At 42.6% G+C, this 19,185-nt stretch overlaps 1 protein-coding gene across 1 annotated transcript in view; it reads right to left on the reverse strand.

Annotated features, from left to right (window-relative positions):
• Positions 1-19,185, reverse strand: part of PLGRKT (plasminogen receptor with a C-terminal lysine) — a 54,302-nt gene that overhangs the window by 29,760 nt on the left and 5,357 nt on the right. The window contains exon 3 of the mRNA XM_069961931.1: positions 11,914-11,996. Within this exon, the coding sequence (XP_069818032.1) occupies positions 11,914-11,994 (81 nt within the window). The 5' untranslated portion in view covers positions 11,995-11,996. The remainder of the gene's footprint in view (positions 1-11,913; positions 11,997-19,185) is intronic.

The following is a 19,185-nucleotide window of genomic DNA, read 5'->3' on the forward strand; positions in this document are numbered from 1 at the left end:
TTTACTATAGAAGAGAGAGACTCTGTCATTAATCAATTTAAGGACACTGATTGGTATTGCATGGCCGCCCAAAAGGGAACTCTGGGAGCACTCCAAATATCTTAAGCTTTTCCCTTTCTCTGTTAAAGACAATTCTCTCCGTTCTATTGGTAGCATATTTGAATATCTGACATCTATACCATGTTTTAAGGTGATATTATAGGTTACTGTTTTTCTACCTATGTTTTTGGTAAGACTACGTTGTATTGTATATGATAATATGTCTTAAGGTTATTACAAAGGCTCATAGTATCTGTATGATATTGTAAACATAAAATCCTTTGTTCACACAAGCTACAAAGAGATGTCGGCACTATCGCATTCAGTGGTAAGCAATGCGTTCACAAATGTGTTATAAGTGTAGGAAGTGTCACTTATGGTGTCTCGGGTAACGGGATTGTTTGGACCCGATAGAGTTGCCTTTATGTGGTGCTCAGACAGGTATGCAGAGGTAAGTTAATCCAATATAATGCACAAGCCAAGTAGTGAAGCAGCAGAAAGATGACCCGTAGCACTCACCAGTCTTCAGGCAATCCGTATCTTTATTTCAGGGTGACATCAAACAGGTTGGTGTGGGGCAGGGGGAGACAGATCCAGCAGATGCTGTGCCCTCGGGCTACAGCCGTTTCGCGGGTAAACTTCCCGCTTTCTCAAGCCACTGAGGTTCAAACCCGGGAGTCAGTTAGTAACCTCTCACTCTGACGTCACCGGTGGGGGGTGTGACAGCACACAAACATAAACACAAACACACGTGGTGGAAAAGTGACACATTAAAAATGTAACAAGATGTGGAGGAAAGATGGGTTAGTTACATAAAGTACATAGTATTAGGGATCGAAGTGATCCTGAACATTGCTGGCCGCTTCTGAGTAGAATCGGTGTTCCAGTAGTTTTGCCAAAGCAAACTTTATGAATGAACTGTAGAGTAGTAGTGTAGTACCGTTCTTGGCCACACTGGTGCTGCACTCATACCAGCTTCAGCTAATGTGTCAGTTTTGTATCCAGTTGGAGATGAGGCAATTAAATGTGGCAGAAACTTCAATGGGCAGACTTGGTTACAGGAAAGCCACCAGTTCATTGCGCTCATTTAGTCCCAGGCCTCCTAAGGCGTTTGTCCTAGAAATCCATTTTGCCTCTTTCCTTAGAAGCAATTTGTGGCGATCTGTGCCTGGGGACCAGGTGTTAACTCTTTCTATCCCAGCAAAGGACAGGGCATTCTGGTCACTGTTGTGCGCGCTTCTGATGTGGTCGATCAGCCGATAACATCCTTGTCCGGTCCTAATGGATCTAAGGTGTTCTTGGAATCTTTTGAAGAAGCTTCTTATTGTGGATCCTATATAGAACCTCCTACAGGGGCAGAAGATAGCATATACTATGTAGTCGCTACGACAGCAAATGGGTTGGCGTACTTCAGCCTGATAGGCTCCCAGTGTGACCCGGGGGCCTTGTTCCATGAAGTTGCAGTAGTTGCACCTGCCACATTTCTTGTTCCCTGCGGGGTTTAGTTGCTGTAACCAGTTCTTCTTCTGGTTGCCTGATTTAAAGTTACTTGATACCAGGACGTTTTTTAATGTTTTGCTTCTTCTGAATGAAATGAGAGGTTTTTTTGCAGCGATCTCTCCTATGGCGTTATCACTTTCCAGTATATGCCAATTGTTATATATCACTTGTCTTATAGTGTTAGCTGCTGGACTGTACTTGAAGGTGAAGATAAATCTTTGATCTTTTTCTTCCTTTTTCTTTTTTTTAAAAAGGTCCTTCCTGGGTATTTTTCTCACTTTTTCCAGGGCTGTATTTATTACGTGCAGTGGGTACTCCCTTTGGAGCAGGTCAGTTTTGAGTCTTGCTGCTTGTTCTTCAAAGTCCGAATCAGCTTCGTTTATTTTTCTAAGCCTGATGAATTGGCCGTACGGGATCGCTGTTTTCACATGTGTCGGGTGATAACTGTTGAAGTGCAGGTAGCTATTTGTTGCTGTGGGTTTTTTAAAACCTTTTGTGGTGACTCCATCGCAGGTTTTTTCAACTTTTACATCCAGAAACTCTATTGAGGTTTCACTGAAATTGCTTGTAAAGTACATATTGAAAGTGTTATTTGCATTCAGGTATATTATGAATTGATCAAATTCTTCTTTAGTGCCTTCCCAGGCAATGAAGATGTCATCCACAAATCTGGTATATTTTTTAATCTTTAGTATACATGGGTTGGTGGCATTAAAGATAAACTTTTCCTCAAAAGCAGCAAGATAAAGATTTGCAAATGTGCATGCTACCGGCGTCCCCATTGCGGTCCCGGATCTCTGTGTGTACCATTTGTCATTAAAAGTGAAGCAGTTATTAGTGAGTATTAGCTCTAGAGCCTCACAGACAAAGCTTATGAACTCCTCACTTTTTTCGGCTGCTTGTAAGAAAGAGCCGATTACCTCGATCCCTTTTCCCTGTGGGATCTTGGTGTATAAGCTCTCGACGTCTATCGAAGCTAAATTCCAAGAATTTTCCCACGTGCCATCTTTAAGGATTTTCAGGAATTCGGTCGTATCCTTGCAATAGGATGGAGTTGAGTCCAGTATTGGTCTGAGCAACCAGTCGATGTACTTGGATAAGGATTCAGTGGGGCTGCCTATCCCCGAGACTATTGGTCTACCTGGGGGGGCTGTGAGAGACTTGTGAGTCTTGGGTAGGAAATACCATCTTGGTCTCTTTGGGTTTTCAGCCACTAATTTCTCTGCAGTCTTTTTACTGATCACATTCCTTTCCATGCTTTTTCTCAGAAATGTCTGGATTTTACTCTGGATTTTCACCGTGGGATCAGAGGGGAGGGGTTCGTAAATTTCTTTGTTCAGGAGTTGTCTTTCTGCTTCTTTTAAGTAGTAGCCCTGTGACATCACTACTATATTGCCGCCTTTGTCGGCCTTTTTTATGACTAGATCTGTGCGGGATTTTAACCATTTGAGGGCTTTTTGCTCTTTTTGGGTCAAGTTGGGGTCCGCTTGGGGGTAGATGAGTGCCTTCATGTCCCTCTGTACTGCATTGTGGAAAACATCAATATTGCTGCCTTTTTGTATTTGGGGGTTAAAGCTGGATTTATTTCCCCCTTTGAACTCTGACATGCTGGGTTCAGTGGTATTTATGGCAGTGTCATTACTTAATTCAGCCAATGTGATTATACTGGCACGTTCCTCTGCTGAGAGATCTGAGGCTGCGCTGAAGCCTAGGGGTCCCACTACTGTCTGCATTTCACCTTCCCGTTTTTCTTTATTTTGGTTATTATACTTGTTCTGCTTGAAAAATTTGCATAGATTAATTTTTCTGATGCCCTTATAAAGATCAATTTCGAAGTCAGCACTGTTGAATTCTTCAGGTATGCAATAGTTAAGTCCTTTTTCCAGTAAGTCTAAACAGTCCTTATCAAGATCCACTCCAGATAAATTTACGACCGAGTATTTATTGTTTTTCTTTGTTAGTGGAGGTCTTTCCAGGTGACCTTCCTCTTCTTCTCTGCTGTTCTGGTCGTTCTTTTTTGTTTTACCCCTTCCTCTCCGTGTTCTTCTCCTTCTAAAGGGGTTGGTGTGGTTTTTGGTGCGTTTTTTGATGTTCCTGCAGCTTCCGATGTGCTCCTTCCTGGATTCCCTGTAGTTTTACTTTGCTCATCTGAAGAGCTAGATTCCGTTTCTGTGGTCCAATAATCTTTTGTTTTGCGGGTTTGTTTTGGTGTCTTTTTCCTGTAACTCCTGTTTGTTTTTTTCTTTTCTTGCCAGGAAAAAACCTTTCCTTCTTCGTAATCTTTTCTGTCACGTATAAATTTGTCTTTTTTTCTTTCTTTAATTTCTGTTTGTAAGGGAACTAGTCTTCTCTCTAGTCGCCTGCAGAATTGCTGGTTTTGTTGTTCTGTTTGTCTTGTCCTCAGTTCAATCTTTGCCTTACATAGCTCTGTGGTCACTTTTTCATACTCTTCTTCATTGCGTTTAAGTGTCAGCAGCATGAATTTGAATGAGCTCTCGAGTTGAAGTTCAGTCCACTCTGCAAGGAAACTCTGATCTTCTTGGAACTGTGATACTTCTTTATATATTCTCAGTCCTCTTGGGACCCTTTTGGCATTTTTATACGATTTTAGTGATTTTACAGTCCAAAATAATCTGATTTCTTTCTCTGCCAGCTGGATGATTTTGAACTCGAGGCTTTTGGTACTTATAAGTTGTAAATCTTCTTTGAGATCGCATTGCTCAAAGAAATCCTCCACACCTTCTCTCCCTGCACCCAGAGCCAACTCTGCCACGTCCTGAACCAATAATTCTTCTTCCATATCACTTGCAGACATAAATCAGAACTGAACCACCGCGATGTGCTCAGACAAAAGTACAGTCAATTAAATCACACAAGCTACAAAGAGATGTCGGCACTATCGCATTCAGTGGTAAGCAATGCGTTCACAAATGTGTTATAAGTGTAGGAAGTGTCACTTATGGTGTCTCGGGTAACGGGATTGTTTGGACCCGATAGAGTTGCCTTTATGTGGTGCTCAGACAGGTATGCAGAGGTAAGTTAATCCAATATAATGCACAAGCCAAGTAGTGAAGCAGCAGAAAGATGACCCGTAGCACTCACCAGTCTTCAGGCAATCCGTATCTTTATTTCAGGGTGACATCAAACAGGTTGGTGTGGGGCAGGGGGAGACAGATCCAGCAGATGCTGTGCCCTCGGGCTACAGCCGTTTCGCGGGTAAACTTCCCGCTTTCTCAAGCCACTGAGGTTCAAACCCGGGAGTCAGTTAGTAACCTCTCACTCTGACGTCACCGGTGGGGGGTGTGACAGCACACAAACATAAACACAAACACACGTGGTGGAAAAGTGACACATTAAAAATGTAACAAGATGTGGAGGAAAGATGGGTTAGTTACATAAAGTACATAGTATTAGGGATCGAAGTGATCCTGAACATTGCTGGCCGCTTCTGAGTAGAATCGGTGTTCCAGTAGTTTTGCCAAAGCAAACTTTATGAATGAACTGTAGAGTAGTAGTGTAGTACCGTTCTTGGCCACACTGGTGCTGCACTCATACCAGCTTCAGCTAATGTGTCAGTTTTGTATCCAGTTGGAGATGAGGCAATTAAATGTGGCAGAAACTTCAATGGGCAGACTTGGTTACAGGAAAGCCACCAGTTCATTGCGCTCATTTAGTCCCAGGCCTCCTAAGGCGTTTGTCCTAGAAATCCATTTTGCCTCTTTCCTTAGAAGCAATTTGTGGCGATCTGTGCCTGGGGACCAGGTGTTAACTCTTTCTATCCCAGCAAAGGACAGGGCATTCTGGTCACTGTTGTGCGCGCTTCTGATGTGGTCGATCAGCCGATAACATCCTTGTCCGGTCCTAATGGATCTAAGGTGTTCTTGGAATCTTTTGAAGAAGCTTCTTATTGTGGATCCTATATAGAACCTCCTACAGGGGCAGAAGATAGCATATACTATGTAGTCGCTACGACAGCAAATGGGTTGGCGTACTTCAGCCTGATAGGCTCCCAGTGTGACCCGGGGGCCTTGTTCCATGAAGTTGCAGTAGTTGCACCTGCCACATTTCTTGTTCCCTGCGGGGTTTAGTTGCTGTAACCAGTTCTTCTTCTGGTTGCCTGATTTAAAGTTACTTGATACCAGGACGTTTTTTAATGTTTTGCTTCTTCTGAATGAAATGAGAGGTTTTTTTGCAGCGATCTCTCCTATGGCGTTATCACTTTCCAGTATATGCCAATTGTTATATATCACTTGTCTTATAGTGTTAGCTGCTGGACTGTACTTGAAGGTGAAGATAAATCTTTGATCTTTTTCTTCCTTTTTCTTTTTTTTAAAAAGGTCCTTCCTGGGTATTTTTCTCACTTTTTCCAGGGCTGTATTTATTACGTGCAGTGGGTACTCCCTTTGGAGCAGGTCAGTTTTGAGTCTTGCTGCTTGTTCTTCAAAGTCCGAATCAGCTTCGTTTATTTTTCTAAGCCTGATGAATTGGCCGTACGGGATCCTTTGTTGCCTGTGAGCGACTTTCTTTTTGAATATGTAATGAATTTTCAATATGTATGTTCAAATATTACATAAGCCACTAATAAAATATCGTTAAAAAAAAAAAAGATGTAAGCCATCTAACAGTTTTACAGAGTCAGTTAGACATCACAGGAGACAAAGTGCCCAAACCAGGAAGTAAAGAAAAAATGAAGACACCAACTGGAGCTTCAGGGACCTGCAAACATAGGGAAATTCAAACGGAGACAGACTCAGGAGAGATGGTAAATGTAAATACTATGTTTATGAGTGATTGTTTTTTTGTTTTTTTTATTAGCGCTAGAGTACCCTTTTAAATATACTGGCCAGAGGACTGGAGAGACGGATGACAAACAGTGTGGATGGTAAGTATACACTGCTTGGGATCTGGAAACTGACAGCACAGATATTAGGTTCCCTATCAGTCAGTTTCCCCTTATTGTTTTCGGCCTCACATAACACTGTTTACAGAAAGATGTGCAGTTGATGAAAATAAATTTTAAAGCGGCTGAAAAGACAATCAGCCGGTCCTCAGCTGATCGCTGTCCTTTTTACATGGGCCATTAATTGATAATTGGCCAGAGGAAAAAGCCCTTAAAGGGAACCAATCACCTCAAAAATGCATATAAAGCTAAGTACATGTGCTGTTAGAGCACACAGCACACTTTCCACACATGTTTTCATAGCCTCCTTGCCTCCCCTGTGTAAGCCACAAAGTCACTTTATAAAACTGGCGCCCTGTATGCAAATTACCTGAGGTAGTCATCGGGGCGGTGTGCGGATAGCAGGTGGTCACAGTCTGCTGGGCGTCTCCTATCGTCCTGGGCGTTCTTCCGCTTTAATCACGCCCCTATGGGCGTGATTCAAATTGCCCAATAGCTGTGACGCCGCCGCGCATGCGCAGTACAGCCGCTTCCATTCCGGCGGTACTACGCTTGTGCAGAATAGCCTCGAACTCAGTGTGAGCCGGAGTTCGAGGCTATTCTGCACCGGCGCAGTACCGGCGGAATGGAAGTGGCGGTACTGTGCATGCGCGGCGGCGTCACAGCGTAGGCACGCCAACGTTGAGCACGGTGCGCTCCCGAGTGACGTCACAGCTACTGGGCAATTTGAATCACGCCCACAGAGGCGTGATTAAAGCGGAAGAACGCCCAGGACGATAGGAGACACCCAGCAGACTGTGAACACCTGCTATCCGCACACCGCCCCGATGACTACCTCAGGTAATTTGCATACAGGGCGCCAGTTTTATAAAGTGACTTTGTGGCTTACACAGGGGAGGCAAGGAGGCTATGAAAACATGTGTGGGAAGTGTGCTGTGTGCTCTAACAGCACATGTACTTAGCTTTATATGCATTTTTGAGGTGATTGGTTCCCTTTAAGTTATTAAAAAAACATTGCCAATGATTGACAAGTTATCTGAACACATAAGTGCACTATGCTGCAGTCCGAGTGCATTTATACAGGTCACAGAACTTCATAATGTCAATATAATTTTTGAATTCTCTCAATGGACAATGAAACAATTTTAAAAAATGTATTACTGTTATGTCTCTTCAACTGTATATAAAGGCAAACAAACTCTGGGTGAATTTATCCAAACACCAGTCTAACAAAGCCACACCCCCATGCCTCACACCACATTTACTAAGAGGCGCATAAACTTACACCAGCTGTAACTACGAAACGTATATTATCACAAAGTAGGGACAAACTGAAGACAGTATGAGGCTGGGTTCCCACTACGTATATTTCAGTCAGTATAGTGGTCCTCATATTGCAACCAAAACCAGGAGTGGATTGAAAACACAAAAAGGCTCTGTTCACACAATGTTGAAATTGAGTGGATGGCCGCCATTTAATGGCAAATATTTGCTGTTATTTTAAAACAACGGCTGTTATATTGAAATAATGGCAGTTATTTACTGTTATATGGCGGCCATCCACTCAATTTCACCATTGTGTGAACAGAGCCTTTCTGTGTTTTCAATCCACTCCTGGTTTTGGTTGCAATATGAGGACCACAATACTGACTGAAATATACGTAGCGTGAACCCAGCCTGAGACTGCAAGCCTACACTACACAGTTTGTTTGCTGTATGTCACCATAAAGAGTCATAGTCTGTATAACAGCTTTAGAAACAAAACGTAAGGACATTTCTAACTACAGATGCTTATAGAGGAAGGTGAACTCTTCCCAATTACTGGATTGATTACTAATGAAATGTTTTCTGATTGTCTTACAAGTCCCAATTATAGACAAACGCGTTCTAACTAACACACAAATTATTGCACCATTGACGTATTTTATTGAGCATACTGAGTAAACAACTGCCAATTGCAAGATAAGGGGTCCCCTGTCCCCATGTGGATGGACCAAGGTTAAGCATGGGTGCTGTTGCTCAATTTACTCAATATTAGACTGCTAAAGGAAGCGATCCCGAATTTCTAATACATTTGCTTACATAGTACAGCAGCATAGGCTATTGTTAGAGAGATAATGCAGAGGCTCTTGTGTGTGCCTTGTGCTTACCTGTGTTAGCTGTTGTGGCAGGCATGTGTGTTCTGCCATATTGATTCATATTTCCCCACTGATTTTCTATTGCTACGTATACTTCTTATGAAGACTCTGGCTTTAGGGTTTGTTCACACTAGGGAATTAGGAAGTTTGCGCCACAAACTCCACTTGAAATTCTGCCTGTCCCATTGATTCAATAGGATGTCTCACGCACACTCCACCATCCGCCCACAGAATTGACATGTCAATTATAAGTGGGTTGGTGTCAGTTCACATTGTATGCAGTTTTGAATGTGTTTTCATATTCAGAGTGCATTAAAAAAAAATATCACGACTAAGGTGTTTTATGAAGATTTGAACTCTTCAGGCTGGTTTACACTTTGCGCTTTTAGTGTATTTGGCTGGGCTTTGCACAACTGTGGTAAAACAGTGGCATTCGGCAGGGATTTGGGGAACATCACTGCTAAAACATAAAAGAAAGCTGCAAAACACATTGTGTGGGGAGATATATAACTACAGTACATCCTGATCCCATAGAAACAGCAGCAGAAGCATACAAGTGGAGCTGGGTGAGGACTTCAAGTGTAAACTAATTGCACTGTAGGACTAGTGATAGTGAGTGTGCATTATATGGCAAATAATGCAAAACAATTCAAATGCTTCTTGAAGATAGCAGAGCACTGTTACTTGGTATCTCCATCAGTCCCACAGAAAATGAATGGATCGACAGCGTGCATGCCTGACTGGCACTCACATGGATGGACAAGGTATCCTCATCATCATCATCATCAACAGTTAGAACCCTGCCAATCAAGAATGCCTGGTTTGTACACCAGGAAGTACCGTGCTCCCGGCCGGGGTGGGGGCGGGCTGATGCGGCCGTCATGCATGAGCAGAGAGCGGCGGCCGGCCAGATGCCAGTGTGAGGAGCGGTGAGGAACGGGGCGTGCGGGCGGGAGTCAGGGATAGTGAGGAGCGGCGCGGCTGGCCAGATAGTGAGGAGCGGCGCGGGCGGGTGGGAGTGAGCAGCAGTCAGAGGCAGCCCCTGTGTGAGCGGCGGCGGCGGTGATAGGGATAGCACAGGTACTCTTTCCCCATTATCTGCAGATAATGGGGGAGTAGTACTTTGTATATGTGCCAGCACTGAGCAGGGAGGGGCAGGTAGATGGCACCTCTCTCCCTCCCTGCTCGGTGCCCAGCAAATGTATTCATTGAATACATTTATGGGATACTTTGGGGAGCAAGGACACTTGCTCCCCAAAGTATTCTATAAATGTATTCATGAAGTCCCCAAAAGTACAGTGCATAACATTGCATTACATACACTGTAATTCCTATGGAGTGTCCAGCAGGGGCGCACTATATATAGAAGTCAATGGTACTCATTGACTTCTATATAAAGAGCGCCACCTGCTGGACACTCCATAGGAATTACACCTTTCGTCGTGACGTCACTGGATCTGAGAGAATTCTAACACTTCCTGATACACTAAATTAAGGGAAATAGCAGTATATGAGCATTTCCCATAATTAATGTACATTAGAAAATTGTATAACTTTTCATAAGTAATAACATATAAAAAAATAATTTTGGCCGGACTTCTCCTTTAAAGGTGTGTGTGTTTGGGGGGCGCCGAAAAAGAGGTTCGCACAGGGCGCCATTTACCCTAAGGCCGGCCCTGATGGCGAACCACTATGCCCTGAGGCCATTAGTGGGTTTGTAACTCCTACTCTCTCCATACCCAGTGGCTCTCTGCTACATTCAGCAGCAGAGAACTGTCGCTAATAGCCTGCATGGAGCGATCGCTTTATGCAGGATATTAACTGTTTAAACGCTGCTGTCACATCACATCCCAGAAAAAAAAGAAAAGCAATCATGGATCCCAATCTGATGTTTTTTATACTTACCAACATTCTAAAAGCCAAAATAGAGATATTCGAAGGGAATGTGTCATCAGAAAATGACCTATTGTTTAAATCAAGTTTTTACATTAAACATATTTGAAAATTTTTGGTCATTTTTTTTCTAATTTTCCATTTTTCTCTATAGCATAAAATAATCCTGAAATCTTGCAGTTTTCATTCTCACCACTGTAGCTAAAACTTCCTGTTCTGTCTGTGGTGATAAGAGGAGGCTGTTGGAAAGTGATCTGTACAGCATTGCAGCGACATGTGACACCAGTAGATAGATAGCATCAGTATATGTATACTGACAATATAGTATAATACAAGACAATAACAGCTTCCTGTGGAATGACCTCTTCAAAAGTCACAGAGTATGCTCAGTAATGTTTCACATTCATCTCAGGGGACAGACTCAGACTATTGTCATCTATGTCCATGAGGCTTGCCGTAAAGGATGGCACTAAATGCCCCGCCTCTACTATCTCGGAAGTAGCAGCCACGGCAATCAGTGCTTAACCGAAAGATACAGGGGGAGCCGTGAGGGAGCAAGGCAAGCATTTAAAAAAAAAATTGTTATCCGGAATACCCCTTTAAGCAACACTCCTGAGATCACGCTTAAAACTTGCACTTTTTCAGTCCATTTCTGGGTTTCTACTGAAAAGGGCAGAACTCTTGGAGTATGGATTTTATAAACCCCCACTCAAATGTACAGTAAGTATTTTTAGCTATGGGGGTTATGTTCTCACTGTCTATTTACAGATATGATTGTATTTATTCAGTAACATATTACGTTTATGTATTATTCTTTATTCACCCAGCTTTGGTTTTACCGCAGCAATATAAGAAATGAAAGCTGAGCTGTTTTGGGCACCAAAGATTATCTTACTAAAAGGACTCTTGATAAATTTCCCCATGTAATTTTAATCAGACACGTTAAAATTTTCATTCACATTTATGTTCATTTACAATGGTCCCTCAAGTTACAATATTAAATGGTTCCAGGGTGATCATTGTATGATGCAAATACTGTATGTGTTGATAAAGCAATTACAGTACTTACAATAGTCAGAAAGAGCTAAAGAAAGCTGTAAATCATGGACAAAAAAAGAATAGGAGCTGTCCTTACCTGAGCAAAAATTACAGGTATAAAAACATTTAAAAAGTACAGAACAAGTAGTACTGCACTATACTGTAGAGAAGCTACTAGAAAATCAGTGCATGCTATTGAGTAACATGGTGGATTCATCAGCGAAATGCCCACTTATTGGTCATGTCTTCTAGCCATACATGTCGCAGACTCAGACTATAGCATGTATGTCAGGTAAGGTCTCAAGTTACAAAGGCCAGCATATGCTGAAAATATTGTAACCTGGGGCCATTGTAACCTAAGGGACTATTGCATCCCCCCTTGTCTAATATATCTGAAAATCCTACTTGAAGTTGTGAGTTCATCAGCATGAATTCCTGCTGTTTCTTCATGTTTTCATCCATAGATCTCGATAATAAGGACCCCATTTCTGAAAGAAGTTATACAAAAAAATCAGTTACTATTACAAGGTAGACATCTAAAAGCTTATTAGCAGAAATTCCCAAAATAGTAACACCGAGTACCCACAGAATTACCAATATATGCACCGTGTACAGAGAGGGCTTGTGTTATGAGCCCTCTTTATAGCCCTTAACCGGCACCATGACGTACATATAAAACATAGCATACATCTTATATTAAAAATAACATACGTCTTATTTGTACCTCTCCATGCTTCCCCTGGCAGCTCCATGTCCTCTGCTGACTGTTGCCACTTGCTAAATGAACGGCCAGTCACTGGCCATAGCGCTGTCCTGTCTCAGTGGCCGCCTGGCTTAGAAGGCTGTCACTGCGGAGAGTTAGGGCCCTATTACAAGGGGCGATTATCGTTCGAAAAATCGTTAGATCATTCAGATTTGAACGATAATCGTTTAGTGTAATGGCAGACAACGATTGAACGACCAACAAAAAATAGTTGGTCGTTTGATAGAATATGGACCTATTTTATCGTTGATCGTTTGCAAATTGTTTGCATGGAATAAGATGTCGTTCGGTCGAACACAATAGCGACGACAAGACGACCACAAGAACAATCATAAGTAAGGATCATCGTTCGGTGTAAATGGGTGAACCATTTCAGGTCGTTCACCATAGCGGTCATTTCAGATTGTTAATTGTCAAAAAATCACTTTGTGTAACAGTACCCTTAGTCTCGGAAGTGGCACAGCCAGCAAGGAACCCAGATACACCGCAGGGGGGGGGGATGTTGGATGGGGGGTGGAGAGGTGAGAATATAATGTTTGTTATTTATTTTTTTTAAATAAGGGCAGCAATATATAGAATTTTTAAGTGCCAGATAACCTCTTCAATAGTACGGGCAAGTCCACATGGCACAATACCATAATATATATATATGTAACTTTTGAACTGCATTGATCCATTATCTTGGTGCTCAGTGCTACTGGTTCAGCCTGCTGAAGACAGACTGAATCAGTCTTTGACTCTGTAGGCCTGGGGCTGCACTGACAACACATTAAAGCGACTCTGTACCCACAATCTAACCCCCCAAACCGCTTGTACCTTCGGATAGCTGCTTTTAATCCAAGATCTGTCCTGGGGTCCGATCGGCAGGTGATGCAGTTATTGTCCTAAAAAACAACTTAAACTGGCAGCCCTGTGCCCAACGGCCGGGGCTTGGAATGTTTATGCATTAGGCTGGCACAACCTCTCTGTCCCTCCTCCCTGTCCTCCTCATTATAAGGAATGCTCAAGGCAGATTGTCTCCTATTCCTCACCTGTGTCAACCCGGCACATGTGCTCGATCGTTAAGGCACCTGTGCAATGTTCAGACAGGAGAAAATGTTCCAGTGGCATTCCTAATGATGAAGAGTGTGGGAAGGAGGGACAGAGGGGTGGTGCAAAGTTAGGGCACAGATTCTACCGTTGGGCACGGGACTACAAGTTTAAAAGTTGTTTTTAGGACAATAACTACATCACCTGCCGAACAGAACCCAGGACAGATCTTGGATTAAAAGCAGCTATCTGAAGGTACAAGTGGTTTGGGTGGGTCAGATTGTGGGTACAGAGTCACTTTAACCTCTTAAGGACATAGGACGTACCGGTACGTCCTATGTCCTCACTTGCACTTCAAAGCGGGGCCGCGCGGCGGCCCCGCTTTGAAGTGCCGCGATCCCGGGTGCCGCGTGTAGCCCGGGACCGCCGCTATTAGCGGGCACGGTCTGATCGCCGTGCCCGCTAATTAGCTAATCGGAGGCAGCTGTCAAAGTTGACAGCTGCCTCCGATTACCGGAGGCAACGTTTCCCTGGTGTCTAGTGGGGGAGATCGCTCCTCCGGGACCTTGTCCCGGAGGAGCGATCTCCGTTACTGATGCCGGCCGGGGACGCGTCCAAGATAGCGCCGTCCTCGGCTCGGCACTCGTTTGTTTCCGGCTGCAGCAGCCGAAAGCAAACGAGTGACGATCTCATGGATCTCTGCAGCATATCTATGCTGCAGAGATCTCAATGAGAGATCCAAGTGTATATACTAGAAGTCCCCTAGGGGGGCTTCTAGTATATGTGTAAAAAAAAAAAAAAAGTGTTGTTTATAGTAAAAAGCCCCCTCCCCTAATAAAAGTCTGAATCACCCCCCTTTTCCCAGGTTTTAAATAAAAGTAAACAAATAAATAAATAAATAAACATGTTTGCTATCGCCGCGTGCGTAATCGCCCGAACTATTAATTAATCACATTCCTGATCTCGTACGGTAAACGGCGTCAGCGCAAAAAAATCCCAAAGTGCAAAATTGCGCATTTTTGGTCGCATCAAATCCAGAAAAAATTTAATAAAAAGCGATCAAAAAGACGTATATGGGCGATCAAGGTACCGATAGAAAGATCACATCATGGCGCAAAAAATGACACCTCGCACAGCCCCATAGACCAAAGGATAAAAGCGCTATAAGCCTGGGAATGGAGCGATTTTAAGGAACGTATATTGGTTAACAACGGTTTGAATTTTTTACAGGCCATCAGATACAATATAAGTTATACATGTTATATATCGTTTTAATCGTAACGACTTGAGGAACATGCATAACAAGTCAGTTTTACCCCAGGGTGAATGGCGTAAAAACACATTTCCCCCAAATAAAAGAAATGCGTTTTTTTTTTCAATTTCACCACACTTTGAATTTTTTTCTGGTTTCGCAGTGTACTTTATGCAAAAATTCAGCCTGTAATTGCAAAGTACAATTAGTGACGCAAAAAATAAGGGCTCATGTGGGTTTCTAGGTGGAAAAATGCAAGTGCTATGACCTTTTAAACACAAGGAGGAAAAACCGAAAACGTAAAAACGAAAATGGGCCATGTCCTTAAAGGGTTAAATTCCTGTGATTTTGTTGCAGGAAGAAAATCTGGACCACTGCATCACCAATGATGCAAGGCAGTTAAATAGCTGTCATAGGCGATCACTTGATTCCACTATAGGAGCTGAGAGATGAATATGATGTTTAAGTTTTAGCCATACTGTATTTTGTCAATATTTGTAGAATGTATTGAACCAGCTGATATCTGTACTGTGTGATTACAAACTGCATGCGTTTTTTGATGCAGCACTGCAATGTATACCCAATAAAGAACAAATGCTGGACAATAATTTAGAAAATTTTATCAAAAGTATCTCTTTATTAATCACATATAAAATATAAAATCACATAAAATAAATACATATAAAATCAAGCTTTATCACCCTTGATAAAGCTTGTGGGCGAAACGCAGCATTGGGTGAGTGGTATTGCTGGGCAGTAGCTTCATAGAAGGGCATATGTGGTGAGGTGATTCTGTCAGTGATTATGTGTTAGACTGTATCAGTGGCCTGGATATAGACTTTCTAATTATTTAGTTATACACTTGTATATTACTTGTGGCCCGGCTCTCTATTCCTAATAATTACATTTGTTTGTCTCCCCCCTATACTTACATCTTTGTATTCGGCCCTCCTTATGATGGATATATACATATATATGTGCATATACATGTTTGTACAGGTATTTTACTGTATTTCCGCCCTGCAATCCATCCAATGTATGTACTGTACTTGCTTCCTGCATTTTTTTAAAGAAAGAAAATTTGTTTTTATTTTATATGTGATTAATAAAGAGATACTTTTGTTAATATTTTCTAAATTATTGTCCAGCATTTGTTCTTTATTGGGTATATTTTGGTTTTGTAAGCTTATGGACACATAAATATGTAAAGGTCCTATTGTAGGTAGCGCAGCACTGCAATGTGTAACAGATTGTCTGGGCTTTGTCATTACCATGTTTCATCAGAGGTGTCATTCTTAAGGCCCTATTCCACGGGCCGACAGTGAGGAGCAAACGAGCGCTATTAGCTATTAGCGCTCGTTTGGTCCTCGTTCTCCGCCGGCTGACGCCGCTATTACATGGGGCAGCAGCGAGTGCGGGGAGGGCCGGAGGAGCTGCCCGGGTGATTGCTAATCGTCCGGGCAGCCCATACGATATAGCGGCGGTCTGCTGCCGCCGGTCCTATTACATGGAGCGGCGGTATATAGCATATCACTGCTATACAAGTCGTTTGTCTTTCAACATGTTGAAAGACAAACAACTTCAACGATCAGCCGACATGAGCGATGTCGGCTGATCGTTGCCTCCTATTCCACGGGACGATTATCGTTCCATGGAATAGGGCCTTTACTATAATAAAATCTGATTAAGCTTATCACATGGTAAAGCCCACAGATTCAATTTGGACAAAACTGTAGAGCCCACCTGATTAATTAGGTCCTAATTATATCAACAAAGAAACAAAGCAAAACTGTGACTGTGTGAGCTTTTTACAGGTACAGATAAATTACTTAAGCACTGGTTTGTCGTACAACAAGCAATGTTTCTTTTTCTTTTAAACAATAGGCGTTTAAATGAAAAGATAGGATTGCTACAAAAAGTTGTTATATGATCGCATTTACGATCAGAATCATGATCGAAATATATATTGATTCCTGTGAATGAACGAACGACGAGTGTTTACACTGGAAGACTTGCCAAGTAGACATGATTAATAATGATTTAGAGGTCAGCTCAAAAGGTGTGATCAACAGCATTCAAAGGAATTTTTGTTTGATCAATGTCGTGTTAACATCTAAAGATAATCGTTTAAATTCGAACGATTAATTGCAGGATAATTGGCCTGTGTAAGAGGCCCTTTAGCCTTTTGAAGCATTTTTTGCTGCAATTATAGTAGATATGCAACAAGAATGGTGATATTTTACAGCAATTGTACAATTTGTAGTAAAACTGTGCTATCCTGCTGCCCTTTCAACAAAATTGGGACAAAACTGCATAAAAAAATGGATGTGTGAAAACAGCTTAAGTATTGTCAGCCTATGATTAACCCTTAGGGGACACAGCCAGTTTTCATTTTTGCGTTTTCGTTTTTCCCTCCTCGTGTATATAAGGCCATAGCGCCTGCATTTTTCCACCTAGAGACCCAAGTGGGGCTTTATTTTTTGCGCAACTAATTGTACTTTGCTATGGCAGATGTAATTTTTGCCTAAAATGTGCCGGGAAACCAGAAAAAAATTCAAAGTGTGGTGAAATTGAAAAAAAAAAACGCATTTCTTTTATTTGGGGGAAATGTGTTTTTACGCCATTCACCCTGGGGTAAAACTGACTTGTTATGCATGTTCCTCAAGTTGTTACGATTAAAACGATATGTAACATGTATAACTTATATTGTATCTGATGGCCTGTAAAAAATTCAAACCGTTGTTAACAAATATACGTCACTTAAAATGGCTCCATTCCCAGGCTTATAGCGCTTTTATCCTTTGGTCTATGGGTCTGTGTGAGGTGTCATTTTTTGCGCCATGATGTGATCTTTCTATCGGTACCTTGATTGCGCATATATGACTTTTTGATCGCTTTTTATTACAATTATTCTGGATTTGATGCGACAGAAATTGCGCAATTTTGCACTTTGGGATTTTTTTGCGCTGACGCCGTTTACCGTGTGAGATCAGGAATGTGATTAATTAATAGTTTGGGCGATTACGTACGCGGCGATAGCAAACATGTTTGTTTATTAATTAATTAATTTATTTTTATTTATAAAATGGGGAAAGGGGGGTGATTCAGACTTTTATTAGGGGAGGGGGTTTTGTGTTATTAAAAATACATTTTTCTTTTACTTTACACATATACTAGAAGCCTCCCTGGGGGACTTCTAGTATATGCACTCTGATCTCTCATAGAGATCCATGCAGTATAGTTATACTGCATGAATCCATGAGATCGGTGTTCTATTACTTTTGGCTGCTGCAGCCAAAAGCAATAGAATGCCGAGCCGGGATCAGCGCCATTACGGAGCAGACCCCGGCCCGGGATGGATGCAGGGATTGCCCCCCCGCAATCGCGCCGCAGGGGGGCGATCCCCCCACTAGACCACCAGGCATGTATAACAGCAAGTATTTAGAAGCAGCTGTCAACTTTGACAGCTGCTTCTAAGTACTTAATTAGCGGGCACGGCGATCGGACCGTGCCCGCTAATAGCCGCGAGCCCGGGCTACTCGCGGCACCCGGGATCGCGGCAGTTCAGAGGATGGTCGCCGCGCGACCCCCCTCTGAACTCCCATAGCGGCACGAGGACGTTCAATAACGTCCTGGTGCAGCTATGGGTTAAGTACAGAGATCTTGTTTAGTTACAACTCTGTCTAACTACTATCTTGTAACATCTGCTACTATATATATATTTGTTATGACCTTGTGACAACCCATGTTCCCACTAATCCTCCTATAGCAGTTTCCATATGCCAGTAAGCTGTGGCTCCTGTCTGCAGATATGTGCCTGTTGCCAGTAAGGACTCGCTCCTTTTTGTATCAAGGAGTGATAGACATTAGAGATGAGCGAACCTCGAGCATGCTTGAGTCCATCCGAACCCGAACTTTCGGCATTTGATTAGCGGTGGCTGCTGAAGTTTGATAAAGCCCTAAGGCTATGTGGAAAATATGGATATAGTCATTGGCTGTATCCATGTTTTCCAGACAACCTTACAGCTTTATCCAAGTTCAGCAGCCACAGCTAATCAAATGCCGAACGATCGGGTTTGGATGGACTCGAACCCGAACCCGGTTCGCTCATCTCTAAGAGACATATTTAAAGCGACTCTGTACCCACAATCTGACACCCCCCCCCAAAACCGCTTGTACCTTTGGATAGCTACTTTTAATCCAAGATCTGTCCTGGGGTCCATTTGGCAGATGATTCAGTTATTGTTCTAAAAAACAACTTTTAAACTTGCAGCCCTGTGCCAAACTGGCGTGGCCTAGAGTGTGTATGCCCTAGGCTGGCAACGCCTCTCCGTCCCTTCTCATCATCAGCAATGTCCCTAGAACAATTTCTCCTATTCATCACCTGTGTGAACACTGCACATGGGCTGGATCGTAAAGGTACCTGTGCAGTGTTCAGATAAGTGATAATTAGGAAAAATCCTGCCTGGGGGCGTTCCTAGTGATGAGGAGGGATGGAGAGGCATTGCAATCCTAGGGCATACACACATTTGACACAGGGCTGCAAGTTTAGGACAATAACTGCATTACCTGCCAAACAGATTCCAGGACAGATCTTGGATTAAAAGCAGAATACTGGTAATGCAGTCAACTC

This window comes from Dendropsophus ebraccatus, chromosome 3 (assembly GCF_027789765.1).
Source record: "Dendropsophus ebraccatus isolate aDenEbr1 chromosome 3, aDenEbr1.pat, whole genome shotgun sequence".
NCBI lineage: Eukaryota > Metazoa > Chordata > Amphibia > Anura > Hylidae > Dendropsophus > Dendropsophus ebraccatus.